The sequence below is a fragment of the Otolemur garnettii genome, unplaced genomic scaffold, assembly GCF_000181295.1.
Source record: "Otolemur garnettii isolate 467f Iridium unplaced genomic scaffold, OtoGar3 scaffold00075, whole genome shotgun sequence".
Classification (NCBI taxonomy): domain Eukaryota; kingdom Metazoa; phylum Chordata; class Mammalia; order Primates; family Galagidae; genus Otolemur; species Otolemur garnettii.
In genome coordinates, this window is record NW_003852470.1 from 9,454,526 (window position 1) to 9,477,835 (window position 23,310).

Below are 23,310 nucleotides of genomic sequence, written 5' to 3' on the forward strand. Positions count from 1 at the left end.
CAAGGCTCTGCATGGAAGGATTAAGGCAGATGAATTGAGAGGTTGCAGTTCTCTCTGGCAGACTTAATTTTCATATCTTATAACTATTGCATATTTGTTGAAGGTGATATATTTGCATATAAAAATAAAGGCATCCACTCTAGAAGCTACTTGTCTTAATAGAACTATCTTATTTCAACTAATCTTTGCATAAGATGTTTTATTTTTAAGAAAAGGGATATCTCATTTAATGTTTTTAACAAATTTGTTCTTTAAAAGGAGGAGTAATTTATACACTATTTGTCCGTTTTTATTGTGTTATAAAGGTGACATGGTGTATAGAACACAGTCTGGCCCATAGTGAGTGCAGGGTTTGCATGTCCCTTTGCTAGTGCTTTGTGGGCCATCATTTATGCAACAGTTGTAAGAGGTATATAGTGTTTTCTTCGTCATTGAGGAGAATCTGTCTCACGGCTGAACCTGTGAGTTAATAGTCCTGCACTTTCTGGTATTTGTGATCTCTTCATTGATTCACACAATGTCTCACTGTGATGTAGCTGCAATCACTGCATTTAGAGCAAGAACCGTGAATGAAGAAAGATACAGACAGGCCTGGTTCCTTCTGCATGCATTTGATGAAGAAATATTGTGATTGGGACAGAAGTCACAATCATTTTAAAAAGTAATGCTTAGTAATATGAAATTTGATAAATTTATGATTTCCCTATATACTCTGAGTTTTACACATTTGTTAATATTTAGAACAATGCTAGCACAACATAGAATGATTATTTGAGTTAGCTTAGTATTTATGTTAAAAATCAAAGACAAAATATACCAAAATATATTTTTGATTCAAATGCTGATTTAGCTTGACTCCCTAAAGTGAAGTAGAAAACTTGTAAAATTAAAGTACTGTAATCAAGGAACTATGCAGGGTCATTTATTAAGGGTCAGTATTTTTCATAGTTATCAAAAATTCCTCCTTTGAAATTGGGAAACGGTATGTTACTATGTGCGATGTTTCTATGACATTCATTCACAAATGTTCATCTATTTTTAAACGTATAAATAGAAGTGTATCATGCAAGCCTTCATAGTGAATGTGTTTATAAAAGTTTTTGAATTTATTTATTTTCTTTTTTTATTAGATTTTTTTTAAAGAGCACTTTTAGGGCCATAGCAACATTGTGAGGAAGGTACAGGGGTTTCGTGTAGCTCCCTACCCCACAAATGCACAAACCTCTCCACTGCTGGGTTCTTGCCTGATGCTCAGGAGGAAGACAACCTGAGACAACAGGAGTTTTAGAAAAAGTTTAACATTGTAAGGCACTAAGTAAGGAGATGGGAGAGATTTCTCAAATCCATCTCCTCTGACTTCTGGGCTAAGGTTTTTACAGGTAATTTGGGGAACAAAGAGCTGGGGAATTGGGTCTGCTGATTGCATGGAGAGAAACTGAGAGGGCTGGGAGGCAGAAATTGTCTTCTTGGCTGAGATGGTTCTTGGCTAGAGGATAGCAGGACCTGTTGGGTCAGCTCCCCTGCATGGCCACTGGTCTGGTTGACATCAGTTGGTTTCTCCTGAGGAGTCTGGAAGATTTAGCTTTCACATTAGTGATGTTATTCTGTAGACGTCATTGGGAAAGTCACAGATCTTATATCTGTTAAGGATTCATGACATTTAAGCAGTAAGCAGTTTAAACAGTAAGTAGTTACAGGAAAGCTAGTTAGGAAACAATGGCTGGTTAACTTTTAGCTATGTCTGTACGTCTGTGAAAATCAGACTTTTTCAAAAGTTCCTGCCTTACTAGCCTTACGTAATTACAAAATAGGCAGTTTCACTATCAATATCCCCCACCAGAGTAGTGGGTTTATTATAGTTGATGAACCTACCGTGATATTATCATCATCTGAAATCCGTAGTTTACATTAAGTTCATTCCTGGTGGTGTACGGTCTGTGCGTTTGGACAGATGTGTAATGACAAGCTTCACTGTTATAGCAGCATGAGGTTGCTACATACAGAACGGTCTCACTGCCCTCACAGTCCTCTGTGCTGTACCTGCTCATACTTTCAACCCCTCAAACCCCTGGCGACCACTGATCTCTTTCCTATCTCCATAGTTTTGCCATTTCCAGAATGTTATCTTTTTTTGTAGTTTTTCAGACTGTTTTTATTGCCCTCAGTAGTGCCATGGTGTCATAGCTCACAGCAACCTCAAACTCATGGTTCAAGAGATCCTCTTGCCTCAGGCTCCAGAGTAGCTGGGACTATAGGTACCTTCCACAACACCTGGCTATTTTTAGAGATGGGGTCTTGCTCTAGCTCAGGCTGGTCTCGAACTCCTGTGCTTAGTCAATCCACCCACTTTGGCCTCCCAGAGTGCTAGAATGACAAGCGGGAGCCACTGCACCCGTCCTACAATATTATAATCTCAAGAGTTTGTTCCCCAGCGAGGGTCTCAGCCTCTCAGCTGGCCATGTACACCTCAAGTCCAGCTGGAAGATTTAAAGAGTCAGGCAATAAAACAGAAACTGAAGCTGTCCCTGGCAGTAGGGCCAAAAGGAGGGAAGGTAAATTTAGAGGAAAAGCAAAGTCAGCTCCTAGATTCTCTGACTCCGCCTTTGCGGAGGTGGTAAGCAAACATTGTAAAAAGGTCTGTAGTTGGGGGGAAATTGGTCGGCAAGCAGGGGAAGGGGGAAAGCGTCCCATGCATTTTAACCTTCAGGTCCGTAACACCCAGTACTTCAGAAAGGAATATTTTGATCTCTTTCGGAACAAGGATCACAAAAGGATTACAAAGAAAGGTCGAATCATACAAATAAAATAAATTAATTCCTTATAACTGTTTCTCTTCTGAGGCAAAGGTCTCCACCGAGGAAAGGAATTTTGGCATGGTCTAAAAAACTCTAGCTGTTTCAAATATCACCTTACCTGGAATGTTGATTCCTAATTCTCTGGATGTTAACACTTAAAAGACATGTTAGAATTTACATCTCTGACTGAGTGAGGAAGGTCCGCAGACAGTTTGGGCTTTTAAAGGGTTTTTTGGGGGAAGCTCACATAAAAAGGAAAAAAATCTGTCTCTTAACTTCTGGGTTAAAGGACTCATTTTCATGCACCTCTCAGCTTAAAACAGTAATTGGTCACAAATAAAAATCGAAGACCAAATTTCAAACAGTAGGAAGTAGCTATAATTTTTAAAGCCTGCTGTGTAGAGTGAAATCACAGGAACCAAATTGTCGATACTTTGACCTGGGTTTCTGCCCCAAGACACAGGCAGAAAAGGTAGTTTTCCTTTTTTTGGTCCTGAAACTTAAATCTCCCCCAAGGCAAAAACAAAATCTCTCTTCTAAAAAGAGAAAACTGGAAAGAATAGTCCTAATAAAGGCAAGACCTTCCCTGAAAAGAAAGGGGAGCTATGAGTTACGGTGTCCTGCGTGTGTGGCGTTTATGGTTACGTGGCATCAGTGTAGGGTGCACTTAGCAAGTGGCTCCAAGAACTAATGATAGCCCCTGTGGGGGGAGTGAGACAAGACTGCTATTGCATTTCAGTGCCTCTCTGGGCCTGAAAACTCAAGGCAATGTGCATTCCTTGGATAGAGTTTCCTTCCTTTCTTGCTGTTGTCCAGGGAGTCTGGGCTCTGGCCTTCCGCTGGAGCTTCCTGTTACAGCTGAAGACATGGCTGGCTGGATCAGCACAAACCAGTGTTCAGGGATCCACAGAAGCAGCAGCCTGCTCTGGAGGTTTGGGGGATGGCAAAGAGATGATCACAGGTTTGGGAAAAGTCCTTCAAGTATGGAAGAGACTCGTTGTCACCAGCATATGGGAACAGTCCTCTGTGCTCTACCTGGGAGGAACATGGGTTTTCGAAGTACTTTGGAGGCCACTGAGCTCAAGCCCATCTGCACACAGGTCAGACAGCTCTAACCCATGGAAGCCCCACCTGGCTTTCGTTACTTTTTCTTTGGATGAATGGAGTCTCCAAGTGGAGGCTGAACATGATCACCAAAGCCCTGAGAAGAGGAGCCCAGCCAGCTGCTGCAGCTGGGCAAGATCAGCCGAGGCTGAGACCGGAAATGCCCGGAGACTCGAGTACATCTCTCTTCTGGTGTGGGAGCCTCGCCCCAGGCTTTTATCTTCTACTCTAAGGCTCCTTCTGGTGCAGTGTAATATTACAAACTAGTTATCCCAAGCCCCAGAGGGGTTAATAGAAGAGATGTTTATAACCAACAAAAGAAACACTTGAGGCAGAGAGGATGATTTTCCGTGTTGCATGTTTATTCAAAAGTATATAAAATAACATTGTTCATTATATAATGCAAACACACTAGAACTTGATTTGAATAATAAAACATTCCACTAAGAAATATTTCTCATGAAGATTTTTGTGCCCACTTTTCCCACATCAGAGTCCCTCATTTGTGTCACAGCAGCAAGGTGGCAGGGAGTCATAATCTGCATACATTCTACATCCGTCACAGCACTGGAGTGCGGCACAAGACCCGGTGGCGGCGGCTTTGTTGTTCCAGCACAACTTGGCTAGATTACAACATCTTAAAATATCAAGATCCCTTGCACATCTTAAGAAAAGACATACAAAGCACAGGATTAGAATTTTCCTTCTCAGTCCCTGTGTGACAATTGTCAGGGGTATCTGGGACGTTTAGGATTGGAGCCAATCAGACCTGTGACACCAGCACTATATTAAAGCTCCCGCCTCCACCCAAAGTTCCTTCCTCAGATTGCTATAAATGCAGAGTCAGGTAACAAAAGTAAAGGAAAGTGAATTGCAAGCGAGGATCACTGAGCTGTGCAGCTCTGGGATGTGACATCCAACTCCCTAGAACGGAGGAGACACAACTGCTTCTGACAGTAAGTCTCTTCCATACTTGTAGGGTCTTTTCCCCAAACTGTGATTATCTCTTGTCTCACCTATGCCCCCTTGTCAACACAGCTTGGCAGTCTCAGGGTCTTGGAGGCCCACCTCACTGTCCCCAGGCCACTGGGAATAACTGAGGGGACACCCTGAGAGCTCCCAGTGCAGGTAGGAGGAGCTCAGGTCCAGGCAGAGGTTCAGCATGCAGCCTGCCCTGCAGCCTTCCGTCTACAGTGCTCCTCACAGAGGGAGGCCCAGCCAGGATGCTGTCTTACACACCAGGCAGTGAGCTCAGCGAGGCCCAGTGACAGCCAAGCAGCACTGGCACACAGCCCTAGGTGGAGAGCATTCTACTCACTGGCTCACAAACCCAACCCATAAGGAAAAAAATAAGATTCTACACCAGCCTTTTCAAAGCTGCCTGTTAATCCTGACCGCGCCCCAGTGTGGCCACAGCAGCAGGAAGGACCTGCTGGGCAGGGAGCCCATCCATCCCACTTAAGAGCTGTTGTCCAGTCTTGCCCCCATAACTTACCTTAGTGCTCTGGATAATTTGATGTAAAGACAGCAAACGATGCCTATGAGCACAAACGTGGCAATCAGTAAGCTGATGCCAATGCCGATCATAATCTTCGTCCTGAGATCAAACATCTTTGGCACACCTAGGCAGAGAAGTGCAGAGATGCTAAATGTGTCTCTCTCCCCACACAGCCCTTAGCAATCCCCAATATTTCCTGCAGTGGAAGAAGAATGAATGCCAAACACAGATCTTATGAGTATAAACCACAAGCGAATCTTCCCTGAGAGGCCCAGGAGCCTTGGCTAGACTATGAGTGGGTAAAAGGGTATATTTGTCTATGAAAAAGGACGAAATGCAACTCTGGAGAGAAAGAATCAGAAATACACTGGGAAGAATCCTCACTTTCACATGCTGTAATGTGCAGCTGTAAGCAACAAACAGGTCTGCACTGGACATCATCTTGCTCTCAAACCCTGAGCCTCCCGAAATGTGTTCACTCAATCAAGTCAGTATTCAGCTCTCATTGTACACAAGGTTTAATATTTTATGAAACTAAGGGAATTAAGTTTCTCCAAAATGTTATTGTCCAGCAATATGGAGATTATACAAACCCATTTTGTATATAACATGTTAGGAAAAAAACCTTTATATTTCTTCCACTGATAATTGGATCATGGTATCTCGGGGTTAAAGGAGACACTAGACCAGTGTTTTTCAAGCTTTTTTTTTAATCTCATAGCACATTTGAACCTATAGTTAAACTTCCACAGCACACTTAAAATATGTTGATAAAAAAGAAAAAGAATATACTTCCTGTGGTTTGAACTTTTATGATCTTTAAAAATTTTTGCGGCACATTTAAGATCCTATCAGCATACGGGTGTGCTGTGGCACACCAGTTGAAAAGCACTGCTGTCGGCTAGCGCCCATAGCTCAGTGGTTAGGACGCTGCCACATACACCAAGGCAGGTGCGTTTGAACTTGCCCGGGCCTGCTAACCAACAATAACAACTACAACAAAAAAAAGCCAGGTGTTGTGGCAGGTGCCTGTAGTCCCAGCCACTTGGGGGGCTGAGGCAAGAGAGAATTGCTTAAGCCCAAGAGTTTGAGGTTGCTGCGAGATGTGACACCATGACACTCATACTGAGGGCAACATAGTAAGACTCTGTCTCAAGAAAAAATAAAAGAAAATCACTGCTCTAGAAGCTTCCAGCCAAACCCTTGCCCAGGCCTTATGAGATGAGTCATGCCCTGCACAGACCAGGAACCAGCTTCTTCAGGAGCCTGTTTACCCCACTGTCTGTCTAGTAGACCACAGACTTTCCTTCCCCATTTTTCCTCCTAACTATTAAAGCCTCCCAGGAAGTCCGATTTGTCTGGAATAAGCAATTTGCTTAATCTCAGTTTGAAATTGGGGAACAGTGAGCCCCAGGAAAGGAGAATAAACATTCTGACCACTAAGCACACTACTTAAGTACAGAGAAAACATTCAGAGTTAGATGAAGGTCAACTGTAAAAAAATAAATAAAAAACATTAGGGAACAAGATATTTAATCAGAAATTTATCAAACCTGTAATCTGAGAAAGTGGAATCTAATTATCCCTGTTAGGAATAATTAAGATCTGAGGTTGAAAAGATCGCTTTTGGAAGCGCAGTCTCCGTCCAGCCAGAGCTAGTAGAACGGACTAGCTCCATCTTTTATGCCACAGGCTGTGTGACATCAACCCTCTGGACACCAGCTCTCTTTCACAGAGTTCTGAATTCTGTTCCATGTTGAGGTATATTGCGGCTTCTATGAAATATAAGTGCTATTTTGAATCACTTAATTCTAAATCTTTTATCTTGTCAGGTCTTATTTCCCTTTCATTATTCTTCAGGTTTTTATTGCTAATCAAAAGCAAGTTTAATTAAGATTTTGATCTGATAAATACTGTAGAACCTCTGTCAGTTGACCACCCAATGGACTATACCAAACTGGTCGACATACAGAGGTGGTCAACATAAGGAAGTAAGTTGCTGTATGTTGAGTACGTGTGGTCATGTCTGGTCTATGAAAGGTCAGCTTAAGGAGGTGGTTCATGTAGGGAGGTAGTCAACTATGGAGGTTCTACCTTAAAAGAAAAAGACAGGCTGGGTGCAATGGTTCATGCCTATAATCCCAGCACTCTGGGAGGCCAAGGCAGGTGGATTGCCGGAGCTCAGGAGTTTGAGACCAGCCTGAGCAAGAGCAAGACCTCATTCTGAAAAATAGCCAGCATTGTGGTGGGTGCCTGTAGTCCCAGCTACTTGTGAGGCTGAGGCAAGAGAATCGCTTGTGAACCCAAGAGTTTGAGGGTGCCGTGAGCTATGATGCCATAGCACTCTACCGAGGGCAACAAAGTGAAACTCTGTCTCAAAAACAAGAAAAGAAAAGAAAGACAAATGGGGGGAGGCATTACACTTAAATATCTTCATGCTTAAAAAATTGATTATAGAAGACGGGTTAGACTTCCTGTTTTAGTTACACAATGAACTAACATGGAGCCATTTACTGGGACTCGAACACACATCCATTGACAGGGGAAGATTTTTACTCGTTATAGTTAAAAGAGTTACAAAAATGAAAGTTGCACAGGATATCTGTGCTAGTCAGGTCTGTATGACTAAGTTACTCAGACCCGGCAAATGTAGTAAAACTAAATGAGACTCCAGCTGCAGAAAAGATTGTGTAGACTTGTTTCTCCCTGCTTCTCTCTGCCAGGTATAAGTATAATCTCTGGAAATAACACAACAGTCGAGCAAAAGAAGAACTCTGAAAGCTGGAAAGAAGAAAGGAAACTGGTGAGAAACCCGAGATCTGGATGATCATCATAGAGGCAGAGCAGAGAAGGTGGCCAGGCCTGGTGTTTCCCACTCTCAATCTAGCTCATTCCTCCCCTGGATTTAATGTGAGTCCTGTGGACCAGCCCAGGCTAGCCCAGTGGCGTCACAGGGTGGCTTGGGTTCCCTGCCGGCTTAAAGTGTTCTTCTGTTTCGCTGGTTCTGAGACTGCTCTCCTGTGACCGTACAGGGGACCCCACCATACACAGTGACCTAGCCTAGGAAGCACTTTGTCCCTGTGGGCTAGAGATGTTCTTTTCCCATCTAGAGACTCCAGGTGGCTTCAGTCTGGGGAACCGTCCCCTGCCCCTCAGTCAGCACTGTCGGGTACCTGGGAGCCCCCGTAGCCCCAGATAAGCTAAGTGGACCAAACTAGAACCACACAACCTCTAAAACTTAAACTGCCATTGGAACCTCATCCCACAAAAGTAAGCCAGGACCTGGCATGCTAAACCTTAAGCAGAATGAATACTAATAAAAAATTTAAATATGAAAGGAGAGGCTGGGCATGTTGGCTCTCGCCTGTAATCCTAGCAGCCTGGGAGGCTGAGGGGGGTGGAACCCTTGAGCTCAGTAGTTTGAGACCAGCCTGAGAACAAACAAGACCCCATCTCTACTAAAAAGAGAAAAACTAGCCAGGCATAGTGGCACATGTCTGTAGTCCCAGCTGCTCAGGAGGATGCGGCAAGAGGATTGCTCAAGTCCAAGAGTTTGAGGTTGCTGTGAGTTAAAACACTGCTCCACCTGGGGTGACAGAATGAGACTCTGTGTCTCAAAAAAAAAAAAAAAAAAAAAAAAGAAAAAGAAAAGAGAAAACTGGAAGGAGAACTCAGGTTTCTCTGCCTTGTGTTTTTTTCCTCCAATCTAAGCCATCTTGCACATGTGTCCTCTGACTCCGTTTAAAGAAACAATGTTAAAATGGGCAGAAAATGAACATTCCAGGCTGCCTTGTCCAAAGTAGGGAATGGGATTGTCCCTCACAATGAGGAAGGAGGGCCATGGGGAAGGGACAGGGCAAGGAGGAAGATGGTAATGTTTGCTTTACCCCCTGAGAAGGTGTGGAAGAAGAATTGCTTCATTTTCAATGGATTTCAAATGTGAAAGGGAACTGAGTCTAAATGAAAAGTTTCCACATCGAAATTCATGGGAGCTGAGGGAACAGGAGAGGCGGAGTTAGGGAGAGGAAAGGTCTCCTGGATTTCAGGGCCATCTTCAGTATTTACTGATAGTAGACTTTGACACGGCAGGTCACTTCCCTGAGCCTGATGCTGCTTTTCTCGAGTGAAGGGATAAGGCATGCTGCAGGGTTTGAAAATGTTGGCGGAGGCAGCTGTTAGTCTTTCATTTTTCAGAGGTTTCTGTAAGGGCCTATGTGTCATTATTTTGTAAATTGCAATGCCAAGATGAACAGTTAACTTTTTTTTTCTATTTCACTGGTGATTTATTTATTTTCACATAGATCATGAATATTTTCATGCATATGTGAAGTACAATGTGCTGACTTTTTTTTTATACAATACAAAAAATACATTACTGGGATCGGATTAAACTAAAAATCTTCTGCATTGCCAAGAACACAATTAACTCTTCTCCAGCCACAGGTGTATTCTGCCCACAGGCTGGATCCAGGTGGAAAGTGTGAAAGTGAAAACAGGTTTTTGATGGAACCTCTTTGAGCGGGTCTCTCTGCTAGAGAAAGTCTGCGGTAACATGCCTGCATGCTATCTGAGTGGGTTTCATCTGAAAACATTCCATCTCAATCATCATTTCGGTTCATGTCTCTAGAGTTCAGATTCCTCAAAAAGTCAAAGAGTTCCCTTTATCTCCCCCTACTCCTTTTCTTCTGGACCCCATAATTCTCATTCAAACAGAAACTTTCAGGAGCACGTCCTGTACACACAGCTTACAGAGACACTTGCCCTGCGATTTTAAATTTGAGTCTGAGTCTCTTCCTTTAGAGCAGTGTTTTTCAACATTTTTTATTTCCTGGCGCCCTTGAAACTATAGTTAAATTTCTGCAGCATACTTAAATTATGTTGATCAAAAACAGTAAAAAAAAAAAAAAGAATATACTTACTGTGCTTTAAACTTCTTTCAAAAATAAGGTAATGATATTTAAAAAATTTGGCAGATTGCTGAAGATCCTCTCATGGCACACTGGTTGAAAATCACTGCTTTAGAGACTTACGCATTTAATAGGGCAATGTTTCTCTGACTTAAGTTTGCATAGGTATCCTGTGAGCTATTTGTGAGCTTGTTAGCTCACAAATTCTGGGCCTCACCATGTAGATTCTGATTCACTGGGTTCCAGGGTGGAGCCCGTGAACTTGCCTTCCTAACCAACTCCCAGGTGAGGCAGAGGCAGGGGGCTGACTGGCTGGCTATGGCTGGGGGTTTTGTGTTGGAGCCCAGAGCAGAAACTCCACAGTCAGCCTGTTTAATAATAACCCTGAGATCTTTTGTGATGCCTGTTCAGGGACTATACCTCCCTCTGGCCTGATTGCTTAGTTCTGTGTTGAGCTGTTAACCTCCATGTTTATCTAAGGAAGAAAGGAGGAGGTGGGGAACAGCAGGCCACATGGCAGTGGCTAATGTGACTGTGAAGCTGGGCTGGAACTAAGTGAGAAAGAGCCTCAAGTCACAGCCTTTATACTTGGGACAGATCCCCTCAGCCACGCTTTTAAGATGAGTCATGTGGTGGCAGCATGCAAACTCAGCTGCTGGCTTGCATTTAATGAACAGAAAATCCAGCCATGGAAGAGGAATAAAACCTCAAAATGCCACTCACAGGAAAAGGGAACGTGGAATAACAGGGGGGACAATATGGAGTTTATAATCATAACCTGGCCGGGGGCGGGGCACGGCTTTCACCTGTGATCCTACCACTCTGGGAGGCCGAGGCTGGTGGATCACCTGAACTCAGAAGTTCAAGAGCAGCCTGAGCAAGAGTGAGACCCCCCATCTCTACTAAAAATAGAAAAAATTAGCCAGGGGTTGTGGTGGGCACCTGTAGTCTCAGTTACTTGGGAGGCTGAGGCAGGAGGATTGCTTGAGGTTGCTGTGACCTGTGATACCACAGGACTCTACCCAGTGTGAGACTCTGTCTCAAAAAAAAAAAAAAATCTTGATTTCATCTCTCCATCACCCACACCTACCTTGTAGCCACTTCTAACTGCGGTATTTACCTCGTTACCTCTGAAGGTGCGTTTGTTAGCCCTTACCTCCCGGCATCCAGACTTGGCTCATTGAGTGTGGCACATACAAATAGGGAAAAATTATTTTTTAAAAAGGCTAAATAGAGACATTATAAGTGCTGTGGTCCACTTCTGGTTGAGCAAATTTAGGTAATGTTTTCTTAAGACTAATAATAATTTTAATAAAGCAATTACATTCAAATCGTATATTATATAGCAATGATATAAATATGAGAGAATCAATACCTATAAATTTCTAATATATATAAAATGAAACTTAGGTCTTAACTGAGAAAAATGTAAGAAACTGAAGATCATTAATTAAAGTTCATCTGAATTATTTCAAGCACTGTAATCATGAATATTTAATCACTTTATAAAATATAGCTTGTGTTTTCTAGCTATAGCTATACTGAAGCATTTTGTGAATAAAAAGCAAACCACAGCTATTGGAAACTAAAGAGTTCAACCTTAACTGAGACACATTTTTCCTGAATGCAGAACGATGTGCTACCCCCGGGCTATCTGCTATGAATACATGAAGAAAAGTCTGATAAAGTGAGGTACAGGTCCTCGTGTCGTGAGATCAGAATGAGATTCAGAAATGAATGAACGCATATGTTCTCATGTTAAAGAGATAAATTTCTCAAAATATTAAATGAGTGTAAAACATCCTTTTTCATAAAAGTAAACATTTTAACAAACACTAGACGAACATAAAATATTTTCATTTATTTCAGACAAGTAGTCTCCACTGTGGATGCCTTTGTTTTTTAAATACAAATATATCACCCTTCAACACATACACAATAGTTATAATTTCTGAAAACTATGTCTGCCAGAGGGCACTGCAATCTTGTTGATTCTCATGCCTTCCTCCTTCAGCCTCAACGTTTCACAATTTAAACATACCAGGAAAGGGCTTGGAAGGAAGAGTCTATATCAGCTCAAAAAAGGAGACACTTGCTTATATTTTCTGGATATGAGATAAAATAAGACTTCTCCCATTGTACACCAAACACTAAATCCCAAATAATAACCCTAACAAGGAAAAGGCCAGTTCTGATATTCACTTTCCTACCTACTGTTGTAATGTGACAGATCACAAAATGAACGGCCCCAATTTTGCACATGCCAAGCATCACATCTCATTTTTACCTAAAAAAATTATATTTTATATTATTTACAAACAATGTTTTATATGTATGTATATTATTATTATTTTAGTAGAGATGGGAGGTTTTGCTCAGGCTGGTCTCAAACTCCTGAGCTCAAGCAGTCTACCCTCCCTGGCCTCCCAGAGTGCCAGGATTGCAGGCGTGAGTCACCGTACTGGCCCTACCAAATCACTTTTGTTTTAGCTGTTTGAATAGGTGTATTGTGGTGTCTTGTGGTGGTCTTAATGTCCTTTTGTGTCCATATGCTGTTTGTATATCTGCTTTGGTGAAATATCCCGTCTTGCACATTTTCTAAATGGATTTTTAAACTGTGGAGTTTTGAGACTTCTTAATATAGTCTAGGTATGAGCATTTGTCGGGTATTTGATTAGCAAGTGCTTTCTCTCAGTCTGTGGCTTGTGTTTTCATCCTCTTAACAAGATCTTTCCGAGAGCAAAACTTCTTATCTTTGATGAAGTCAAATTTACTGATTTTATTTTATGTATCGTGCTTTTGCATTATGTTGAAGTAATTTTCTCCAATTCCTAGTTGTTAAACATGTTTTCCTATGTTTCCATCTAAATGTTTTCTATCTAAAAAGCCATTTAAATCTATGATCCACTTGAGTATATATTTTTTAATATTAGATGTGAGGTTCCTGTCATAGGATATCCATAGCCTATGGATATCCAATTGTTCCAGCACAATTTTTTTTTTTTTAGACAGAGTCTCACTCTGTTGCCCAGGCTAGAGTGCCAAGGCATCAGCCTAGCTCACAGCAATCTCAGACTCCAGGGTTGAAGCCACCGTCCTGCCTCAGTCTCCTAAGTAGCTGGGACTACAAGCACTCATCACACTGAGTGGCTAATTTTCTCTTTTTAGTAGAGACAGATTTCACTCTTGCTCAGGCCAGTCATGAGTTCTGATCTCAAAAGATCCTCCCACCTCAGTCTCCCAGAGTGCTAGGATTTTATCTCTGCAAGAACAGATAGTTAAATTTTATGAAGAACAGAATCAGCAATGTGAATTATTGAAAGAAGATTTCTATAGGAATGCAGCATTTCTGTGTGATATCATGTCAAATTAAATATTTCTTTGCATATTTCTTTGAATATCTTGGTAAAACTAAGTCTATATATGATATGCAGCAAAAAAGCATATCATATATACTTCTTCAAAAGGAACTTTTGGATGAACATTTTCTTCAGTTAGCAAAGGTCATTGATAAGCAGGATCAACTGAACAATACACAGTTGTTCTAAACCTTTTTTTTTTTAGAGACAGAGTCTCACTTTATTGCCCTCAGTAGAATGCCATATCATTACTGCCCACAGTAACCTCCAGCTCTTGGGCTTAGGTGATTCTCTTGCCCAGTAGCTGGGACTACAGGGACCTGCCACAATGCCTGGCTATTTTTTTGTTGCAGTTTGGCTGGGGCTGGGTTTGAATCTGTCACCCTTTGTATATGGGGCTGGCACCCTACCCACTGAGCACAGGCTCTGCCATGTTCTAGACCTATTAACTGGGGAATACAATGACAGGTTCATTGACTTTGAGAATCATGACATCACACTCAAATTAGCATTTCATTTTCACCTAGTTGATATCACCAAGGCACCTAAAGAACTACAGATGCAATTGATTGAGCTCTCAGTAGATGACATTTTAAAGTCATTCTTTGATGCTGAGAACGATCCAGTTGAAATATGGAAAAATACCTGTGCCTTCAGCAAAGCTGAAAAATACTTTCTTGTTTTTCAACCACTTTTTGTTACGAATCTACATTCTCCTCCCTAACCCAAGTCAAGATAGCCATAAGGTCACGAATGACTGACACCCATCTAGAGGCTCAGCTGAAAGTGGGGACCTCTGTGCTGCAACCAAATATTCAAAGTTATGAAAAGGTTAACTTTAAAATTAACAGATAGTTTTCATTTTTGAAATTATTAAATACACAGTAGTTGGATTTTTTCAAAATAAAAATAATGTCCTTTTAAAAGTATATCTGATTCAAGTTTTTTGAAGGTGGCATTTTAGTTGTTTACAGGTAAATTAATGAATCCTTCCAACACAAAAGATTCTTTACCCATGTCCTAGTCTCATCACAGACACCAGGATTCCTTTCTCTTGACTATAAAACACAGTGCCCAATGGACTAATCCACCTGCTCCAGCCTTTCTAGACATAACCCAGTAGAAATCCCTGCAGGGTAACCTGGACCTGCACCTTCTTTTTCCTTCTTATCCAATTTCGCCCCTCCTCCCTTTAGGATCAGCTCCCTGGCAGGACATCTGACCCAGTTTGATCCAGAATTTGCCGAGGTGTCGCACCCCTTCTTGATCCTTTGGCCCCCACAGCCTGCCTTTCTTGGAGCAGAGCAGTGAAGGCTTCAAATGTCAAGGATGCCCCCCTGTTGGCATCTGAAGGAACAGGGCCAAGGCACAGCCCCAGGTCAGTCCCACAAGGAATCTCAGTGCCTGCTGGATGCCAGCTGCTGCAGATCCCCATGACGAGCTTTCACTGGCTGTAGACCTTCCAGGAATGAGTTGGGCAGAGTGAACACTGGGGATTGCTGATAAGAGCCAGTCACACAGCTGCTATATTCCCACATGAGTGGCTGGAAATGACGCATTTTCCTGGAGGTCTCTGGGGAGCCTATGAACTAGATAGTTACGAGTCACAGAGACTATAAAAGCCTCCTAGCCCTTACGGGCTGCCTAGCCCCTTGCAAAGATGGAGGTTGTAAGATGGCTCATGCCTTTGACTCTTTTAACTGCCTCATGTTTGACAGAAGTGAAGTCGACTGAGGATGAAGGTAAGAAAATCGAACCAGATTTCTCCACCAATAGAGGAATAAGCTCCTCTCAAAGGGCTTTTTAAAATTTTTTTTCAAATTTTTCTATTGGTTGACCTCAATACAGAGAAAATTTAATACCCTTGGTGAGATTTTGGATTAGTACTAATTTTATTCAGTCCATAAAAACATATAAAAAACACATCAAATTTTACCATAAGAGTTTTTCTTTGTGGTGAAAGATCATAAAAATATCCAAAGAAATAGATGCATTTACAAAGTTGTAAAAATGACAAAGTTTCGTCATTTATTTTGTTATGGTAAATCCGTACAAAGGAACATCCTTTTGTAACTTCTAAAAAAGGATATTCATCTGTAATATGCCTCTGCTCCACAATAAAAGAAACTATCTGAAATTTTTATAATTTTATGATGTGTACATTTAAAGTGCTTTAAAATGTTTATGTTTAGACTATTAAGAGTGATGTTGCTATGAACGTTAGTGTACAAGTTTTTGTGAGGATATTCGTTTTCGTTTCTTTGCGGGATGTGCCTGGGGGTTAAACTGCTGGGTTATTCTAACTGTATATCTAGTCTTTTGAGGAGCTACCAGACTCTTTTGCACAGTAGCTACACCATTTCACAATCCCAGGAGCACTGTATGATCATTCCAGTTTCTCCACATCCTTGTCAACACTTAAGGTTTTCTGGTTTTGATTCTAGCTCATCGGTTCTCAACCTGTGGGTCGTGACCCATTTTTAACAATGAAAATACACTGCGGCATTAGGAAGGTTGAGACCCACTGTCCTAGCTGTTCTAATGGGTGCTAAGTGGTATCTGGGGGGGGTTGGATTTGCATTTCTGTGATGGTTAATGACACTGAGTATCTCTTCATATGCTTAGTGGCCATTTGTAGATCTTCTTTGGAAAAATATCTGTTCTGGTCCTTTGTCTATTTTTAATTGAGTTCTTTGTCTTTTAATTATTGAATTGTAGGAATTTTTTTACTGGGAGGTGAAGACAGATAGATCACCTGATTTCAGGAGGTTGATACCAGCCTGAGCAGGAGTGAGACCCTATCTTTACTAAAAATAGAAAACCTAGCAGGTGGGCACTTGTAGTCTCAGCTACTTGGGAGGCTAAGGCAAGAAGGGTCACTTGAGCCCAAGAGTTTAGGTTTTTGTGAGTTATGATGTCATGGCATTCTAGCCAGGTGACAGAGTGAGACCCTGTCTCAAAAAAAACAAAACATTTTTTTTGGGCCAGGGCAGGGTTTGAACCCACCACCTCTGGTATATGGGGCTGGCACCCTACTCCTTGAGCCACAGGCGCCTCCCCCAAAACAATTTTTTTTATACATTCTGGATATAAACTATCCTTTACAGACCATCCTTCTTCGGGCCCTAATATAGTCTCTTTTATAAGCTATATGTAAAGAAATCATAAATGATTTCCCCCCAAAAGGCACCAAGAAAGAGAAATCAATTGCTTACGGCTTACTTTGGAGTGAGCTGAATACACCCACGATAGCCGAATGCTGGCATGAATGTTACTTGTGGAGAGTGGACACTCAGTCACTGAGGAGCGGTAGGGGCCTCTGACTTTCCTGAGGGCTATCTGTGGTCTCTGCCAGGCAAACCAAACTGCACCGCCAGTCTGGGAGGGGCCAATCTGGCAGAGGACCACAAAGCCCTGATCCTGCAACTTAATCCCAGTGAGAACTGCACCTGGACAGTAGAAAGACCAGAGAACAAAAGCATCAGAATCATCTTTTCCCACATCCAGTAAGTGGAAGCTTCTGTTTCCTAATGAGGGCCGTGGAACTCTCTGGCCACATTTTGGGCAGGGCGGGGGCCGGGGGGGGGGCTCCATGTGGGAAGAATTCTACTGCTAGAGGGGGTCGTGATCCTCCTAGCCAGCATGATGGTGATGGCGGCAGTGCTGGTGGTGGTGGGTGGTCACTGATGATGACTCTGTGCCTGGTAGTTGCTCAGAGAGGTCTTCTGATGTCAGGACTATATTACAACACAGCGAGACTGAGAACTTCTTTGAGGCCACACAGATAGTGAGTATCATGACCAGGGTTATTACCTAGTAAGTCTAATTCCAGATTTTCTTCCTTAAAACACCAAATTTGTGGTTCTAAACTTTGGTATGTATTAGAATCAGCAGGGGAACTTCTAAAAACTCAGGTTCCCAGGCTGCACCCCATAGAATTAGGTCACTGTCTCTGGGGTAGGACCCAGGCATCAGTAGTCTTTATTGTAAAAGTTTAATTCTGAAGTGAGCATACATTCCCAAGTGTTTTTTGTAAGTGCCCAGGTGATCCCAGTAGAGGGGCCAAGCTGAGGACAGGGCGACCTCTCTCTGCATTTCATATCTGCCCCAGTTAATCCTTTCAACAATTCTCATGGATTAGATGCAATCAAATACTAATTTAGTAGATAAGAAAGTCCAGAGAAGTCACTTAATAGGTCCAATGTCACATAATAATAAAAGTGGGGGAGGAACTGAATCCCAGTCACCTGGCCACAGAGCCGGCCCTTACCCTGTCCCAGGGGTTCACAGTCTTGATCATGTACCAGGAGAACCTGGAAGGCTTGCTGAAGCACAATTGCTGGGCCCCACCCTCAGAGTCTCTATTGTCTTATTTGGATGATGGGGGGGGGGGATCCTGAACATTTGCATAGGTAACACATTTGCCAGTGATGTGATGCTGCTGGTACCACACTTTGAAAGCCATGGCTCTATACCACTGAAGTTGGAATTTCCTTCAGCCCTCAAAGAACCCAAAGAGAAAGGATCCTTTCAAATTTCCTGGAATGGTAGAGTTATTAAGAAATATACACTCTTCTAGTTGTGCAAGAAGAGAGGGAAAAGACAACAAAGTGTGGAAAGAACAACTATGGAAGGAAGTTCCCGTGTGACATTCACTGGACACTTGCTGTGTGCCAGGCCTGTGCTAAGTGCTACACCTTCAGAATATTATGTCACCCAAGAGACATAAGTAGGCTGTGACATCCCATTTTACAGAAAAGAAAACACATCCAGAAAGGTTCAGTCACTTCTCCAAAGTTACACAACCACTAAGTGGTGACGGTGGAAGGGGAGCACAGATTTCTGTGTAATTAAGTTATGTTGGAAGGATGTTTTCTGAGGTCATTCAGCGATACCCTGTCAGATGGGCAGAAAACAAAAATCCTGGGCTGCTCTGTCCAATGCAGGGCGTGGGACTGTCCTACATGGTGAGGAAGTGGTGGTAGGGGGAAGGGAGGGACAGTGAGGACATGCTGAGGTTTGCTTCCCCTGGGGAAGAAAGTGGCTGTGAGAGAAGAAACGTCTTCACCTTCCAACAGCCTGGGACACCAAGTGTCAATGGGGATCAATTCTAAACAAGAGGGTTCTACTCCAAAGAATCACTTGGGCACAGGGAACAGGACAGATGGGAAGAGGTAGAAGGAAAGAAATCCTGGACTCTGGGCCCGTCTCCACCGTTTACTTGACGTGAGACAAAGCAGCTCACCTTCCCGCACCGTGGATGGTGGGTGAGCCGCTTGATGTGGAGGAGGGTGGGGTGGGGCTTGGTCTTGGAGAGCTTTCAGTGAATACTCACGTGCCGCCACTTTGTAGATTGCCATGCCCATGTGAGCAATGACTCTGTGAAACCCTTTGCAGTGGCCCTTCTCCAGCCTCAGGTGTCTTCTGTCCTCAGGCTTGATCCAGACGGAAGTTGTGAAAGTGAAAACATTGAAGTCTTTGATGGACCCTCTACCACCGGGACTCTGCTCGGGAAAGTCTGCAGTGAAAATGACTTTGTCCCTGTATTTGAATCATCACTCAATACCTTGACGTTTCAAATAGTCACCGACTCTGCAATAATTAAAAGAAGTGTCTTTATCTTCTACTACTTCTTCTCACCTGGCATCTGTAAGTCCTCATCTCATACTTCACCCCCATTTCCCTCAGCACGGCTTACACACTCCTGCTGGGTCTTGTGATCTGGAGTCCAAGTCTGGTCCCTCCGAGGCTTCTGTATGTGGGAGAGCAGCAGTTCCCTAACTTGCGTGTACATGAGTATCACCCGGAGAGCTTGTTAATTCACAAATTCTGGGCCCCACCACGGAGATTCTGATTCATCCATTCCAGGTTGGAGCCCATGAACTTGCCTTCCTAACCAGTTCCCAGGTGAGGCAGAGGCAAGGGGCTGGTCAGCTAGTTACAGGCTGGGGGTGTTGCGTCGGAGCCCAAAGCAGACTCCACAGTCAGCCTGTTTAATAACCCCGAGATCTTTTGTGATGCTTGCTCAGGGACTATACTTCCCTCCCGTCTGATTGCTTAGATCTGGGTTGGGCTGTAGAACCTCCATGTTTAACAAGTCTCCCAAGTGATAGTGACAAAGAAGACTGGAGAGCACACTTGAGGACTCTCTGACCTGGCCTCTGAAATCTAAGCTGGTCAGGCAGTCAGAGGCTGCCCTTCCTCCGTGCTGCCTTTGCAGCACCTACAGAATACCAAGAACTTATCGTGAGAAAAACTACACTCTGCTTTTCTTTCCAATGCCCAGCGCTGATTATATCACTCTCCTGCTTATTCCACTTGATTGCAGCAAATCTCCAGAGTGGAGCTGTCAAAGTTTTCCCAAGCTGCACCCAGGTCACCTTTTCAAAGCTTGCCTCTAGCAGCCAATCCAAACTGCTTTGCTTCTCCAGAAAAGAGCTTTCGGTATTGTTTCTCAGAAGGGAGGGGCCAAGGGTGGCAGGTGAAAGTTGCATTTGAGCTGAGCATTGGACAATAGCATGACCAGGGTAGAGACAGGTGGGAGCTGGGGGAGGACTCAGCTGTCCTGGAGCTAATGGCCCCCAGAAACATGGGAAGAAAGGGCAGGGGGAACAGCAGGCCATGTGAAAGTGACTCAGGAGACTGGAAAGCTGGGCAGGAGCTAAGTGAGGCAGGGCCCCCAGTGCCAGTCCTGAGAACATGGCTTTATTTTCTATGGCTCAATCCAGGTAATGGAGGGTCTCGATAGCTGGGACAGATCTCATAGTGTCCCTTCAATGTGATTGATTTGGCAGCAGTATAAAAATTCACTGCCTGCTCTGAGAAGGACGAAGATCTCATATGCAACCCGGGGGAAAGACAGATTTGGAATGACACTCAGATGAGACACATTTATAAGCTCAATGTACAGCACGAAAAATAGGAACAAATCCATCTTGACTTACGTTCTTGGTCTCCTTCATAATCATTTCAGCTATTCCAAACTGTGGTGGTTACCTGGATGCTTTGGAAGGATCTTTTACCAGCCCCAATTACCCAAAGCCACATCCTGAGCTGGCTTATTGTGTGTGGCACATACAAGTGGAGAAAGGTTACAAGATAAAATTAAACTTCAAAGAGATTTTGTGAGTACTGAGGTCTACTTCTATTGGAGCAAATGTAGTGAAATCACTTAGTAATTATGGAGACCTGACGAGGAGAAATTATTACATGCAACACCCACATGTGGGCACTTTTAAATGATTGGTGTAGATATGGAAAGGAAAACACTTAGTGATACTATTGCATTGAACTAAATTGATTATTTGTCTGAAGATGCTGAGGCCTTGTTAGGGACCGACAAAGCCCTGGGCTTGCCATCATAAACCTGAGATGCAACTGAGGGAAAAATTCTTAATCACATATGAGTGGAATTGTTGAGATTTTAGGACATAGAATTGAAATGCTCTGAAAAGCTTTTCACCAGAGGCCTCATTCTCTAGCCTAGAAATAGACGACCAATGTAGATTCGATTTCGTTGCTGTCTATGACGGATCCTCTACCAGCTCTGGCCTGATTGGAAAAGTCTGCGGCCGTGTGACACCCACCTTTGAGTCCTCCTCAGACTCTTTGACAGTTGTGTTATCTACGGATTATGCCAATTCCTATCGTGGATTTTCTGCTTCCTACACTTCAATTTATGCAGAAAACATCAACACGAGTAAGTCACGTTTCATGTTCTTAGCTACACTGAGCCTCTCTGAAGATTATATGCACGTAAACTTAGCCTATGCAGCTGTCCCTATTTGCAAGACTGTCTCTTCTAGTTGGGAACAATTTCATGACCTGAAGCTTGAGAATCAGGTCTGTGCTTAATGCGAGAAGAAATGAATGCTATTTTGACCTGTAAAGGATTCCTGCAGAAAATATGGACTGTTTCCCTTCATCTCTTCTGCAAAGACACAATTAAAAATATCAGATTTACAGATTCTAGTTCAAACAAAGGCACTGTGAATACAGCCCAAGGCGAATCAACTGCTTAGCTGTCTCAGGCTTCTGATTACTGTTTAGGGCAAGATGGGTTTTGGCTTTTTATATACTCACCCGCACGCACAGCTTTTCAAGATCCGTAGTTCCTAGTTGGTATAACCATGATATCCTTTTTCTTTTTTCTCTCTGACAGCATCTTTAACTTGCTCTTCTGACAAGATGAGGGTTATCATAAGTAATTCCTATCTAGAGTCCTATAACTATAATGGGAACGACTTACAACTAAACGACCCAACTTGCAGACCCAAAGTATCCAATGTTGTGGAGTTTTCTATCCCTCTTGATGGATGTGGAACAATCAAGAAGGTAAAGTGAAACACTGCTAGCTGGGTTTTGTCAAATGCTGAAGTCATGTTGGGCGATGCACTTAGGGGAATGCTTGTTAGCGGCTTTCACCAACGACCTCCAAATCTTGTGGCTTAACACATGATATTTGCATGTGTGGACATTTAAGTGCACACATTCACACACAAATGCCTAATTGCTGCATTTAGGGTGTGCTCTGAAAATTCACTGGAGAGTTTGAGCATCTCTGTGCGGGAGGTGGGGCGGGGGGAATAGCCTACCAGAAACAAGTGTGCAGAAAATGTTTACATCTCACATCTGGCAAAACTCTAGCTCAATTTTAATGTTCTTTCCCTTGTAAAGACAAACGTTAAAACATTGTCCTTATGTTAAACGTGAAGAATATTTCTGGAAATTCGTAATTTGCTTTATATTTTCTAGAAGTCTCATTTAAAATCTCAAATTCTTCTGATGTAGGCTCCCTTTAGGACACGTGTCAAAAACGCTTCACTCAGGATGTTAAACCACAACCTAACTGAAAAGAATGGAGTTTAATCCAGAGGCGTGGATAGGCACAGCCGTAAATCATTAGTTCTTGCCAAAAGCGAACAGACAGCCTTGGGATTGCCACTCTCGGTCTATGGACATTTTGGAAACTGCCCAGTTAGCCACACCGACATAGTGCTCCCGGGGGAGGCGATATGTTGCAGGGGTTAAAGTCCTTATGGGGCTGGAAAATTGCATTCAGAATGTAATTGAAAAACATTCTGTCCAATTCTATTTTTTTAAATATATATATATATTTTTATTAAATGATAGCTCTATACATTAATGCAAACAGGGGGTACAGTGTAGTGTTTTCTTAACAAAGGATGTGAAAGATCTATATAAAGAGAACTATGAAACTCTAAGAAAAGAAACAGCCGAAAATGTTAACAAATGGAAAAATATACCATGTTCATGGCTAGGAAGAGTCAACATTGTTAAAATGTCCATATTACCCAAAGCAATATACAATTTTAATGTAATCCCCATTAAAGCCCCACTGTCATATTTTAAGGATCTTGAGAAAATAACACTTCACTTTATATGGAATCAGAAAAGACCTCGAATAGCTAAGACATTACTCAGGAATAAAAACAAAGCAGGAGGAATCACCTTACCAGACCTCAGACTATACTATAAAGCCATAGTACTTAAAACAGCATGGTATTGGCACAAAAACAGAGAGGCAGATGTATGGAACAGAATAGAAAGCCCACAGATGAATCCAGCTACCTACCATTACCTCATCTTTGATAAACCAATAAAAAACTTTGAATGGGGAAAAGATT

At 42.6% G+C, this 23,310-nt stretch overlaps 2 protein-coding genes across 2 annotated transcripts in view; one reads left to right on the forward strand and one right to left on the reverse strand.

The window, feature by feature from the left end:
* Positions 1-4,388: 4,388 nt before the first annotated feature.
* On the reverse strand, positions 4,389-15,098 carry LOC111726692 (protein FAM24A-like). The gene is made up of 3 exons (XM_023515638.1): positions 14,921-15,098; positions 5,395-5,521; positions 4,389-4,563 (listed from the first exon to the last, which is right to left on the reverse strand). The coding sequence occupies exons 1-3, from the start codon at positions 15,096-15,098 to the stop codon at positions 4,389-4,391; spliced, it is 480 nt and encodes a 159-aa protein (XP_023371406.1).
* Positions 15,099-15,271: 173 nt separating this feature from the next.
* CUZD1 (CUB and zona pellucida like domains 1) overlaps positions 15,272-23,310 on the forward strand; it is an 11,602-nt gene continuing 3,563 nt past the window's right edge. The window contains exons 1-6 of the mRNA XM_003794086.2: positions 15,272-15,405; positions 17,019-17,169; positions 19,098-19,312; positions 20,637-20,787; positions 21,145-21,362; positions 21,825-21,997. Of these exons, the coding sequence (XP_003794134.1) occupies positions 15,324-15,405; positions 17,019-17,169; positions 19,098-19,312; positions 20,637-20,787; positions 21,145-21,362; positions 21,825-21,997 (990 nt within the window). The 5' untranslated portion in view covers positions 15,272-15,323. The remainder of the gene's footprint in view (positions 15,406-17,018; positions 17,170-19,097; positions 19,313-20,636; positions 20,788-21,144; positions 21,363-21,824; positions 21,998-23,310) is intronic.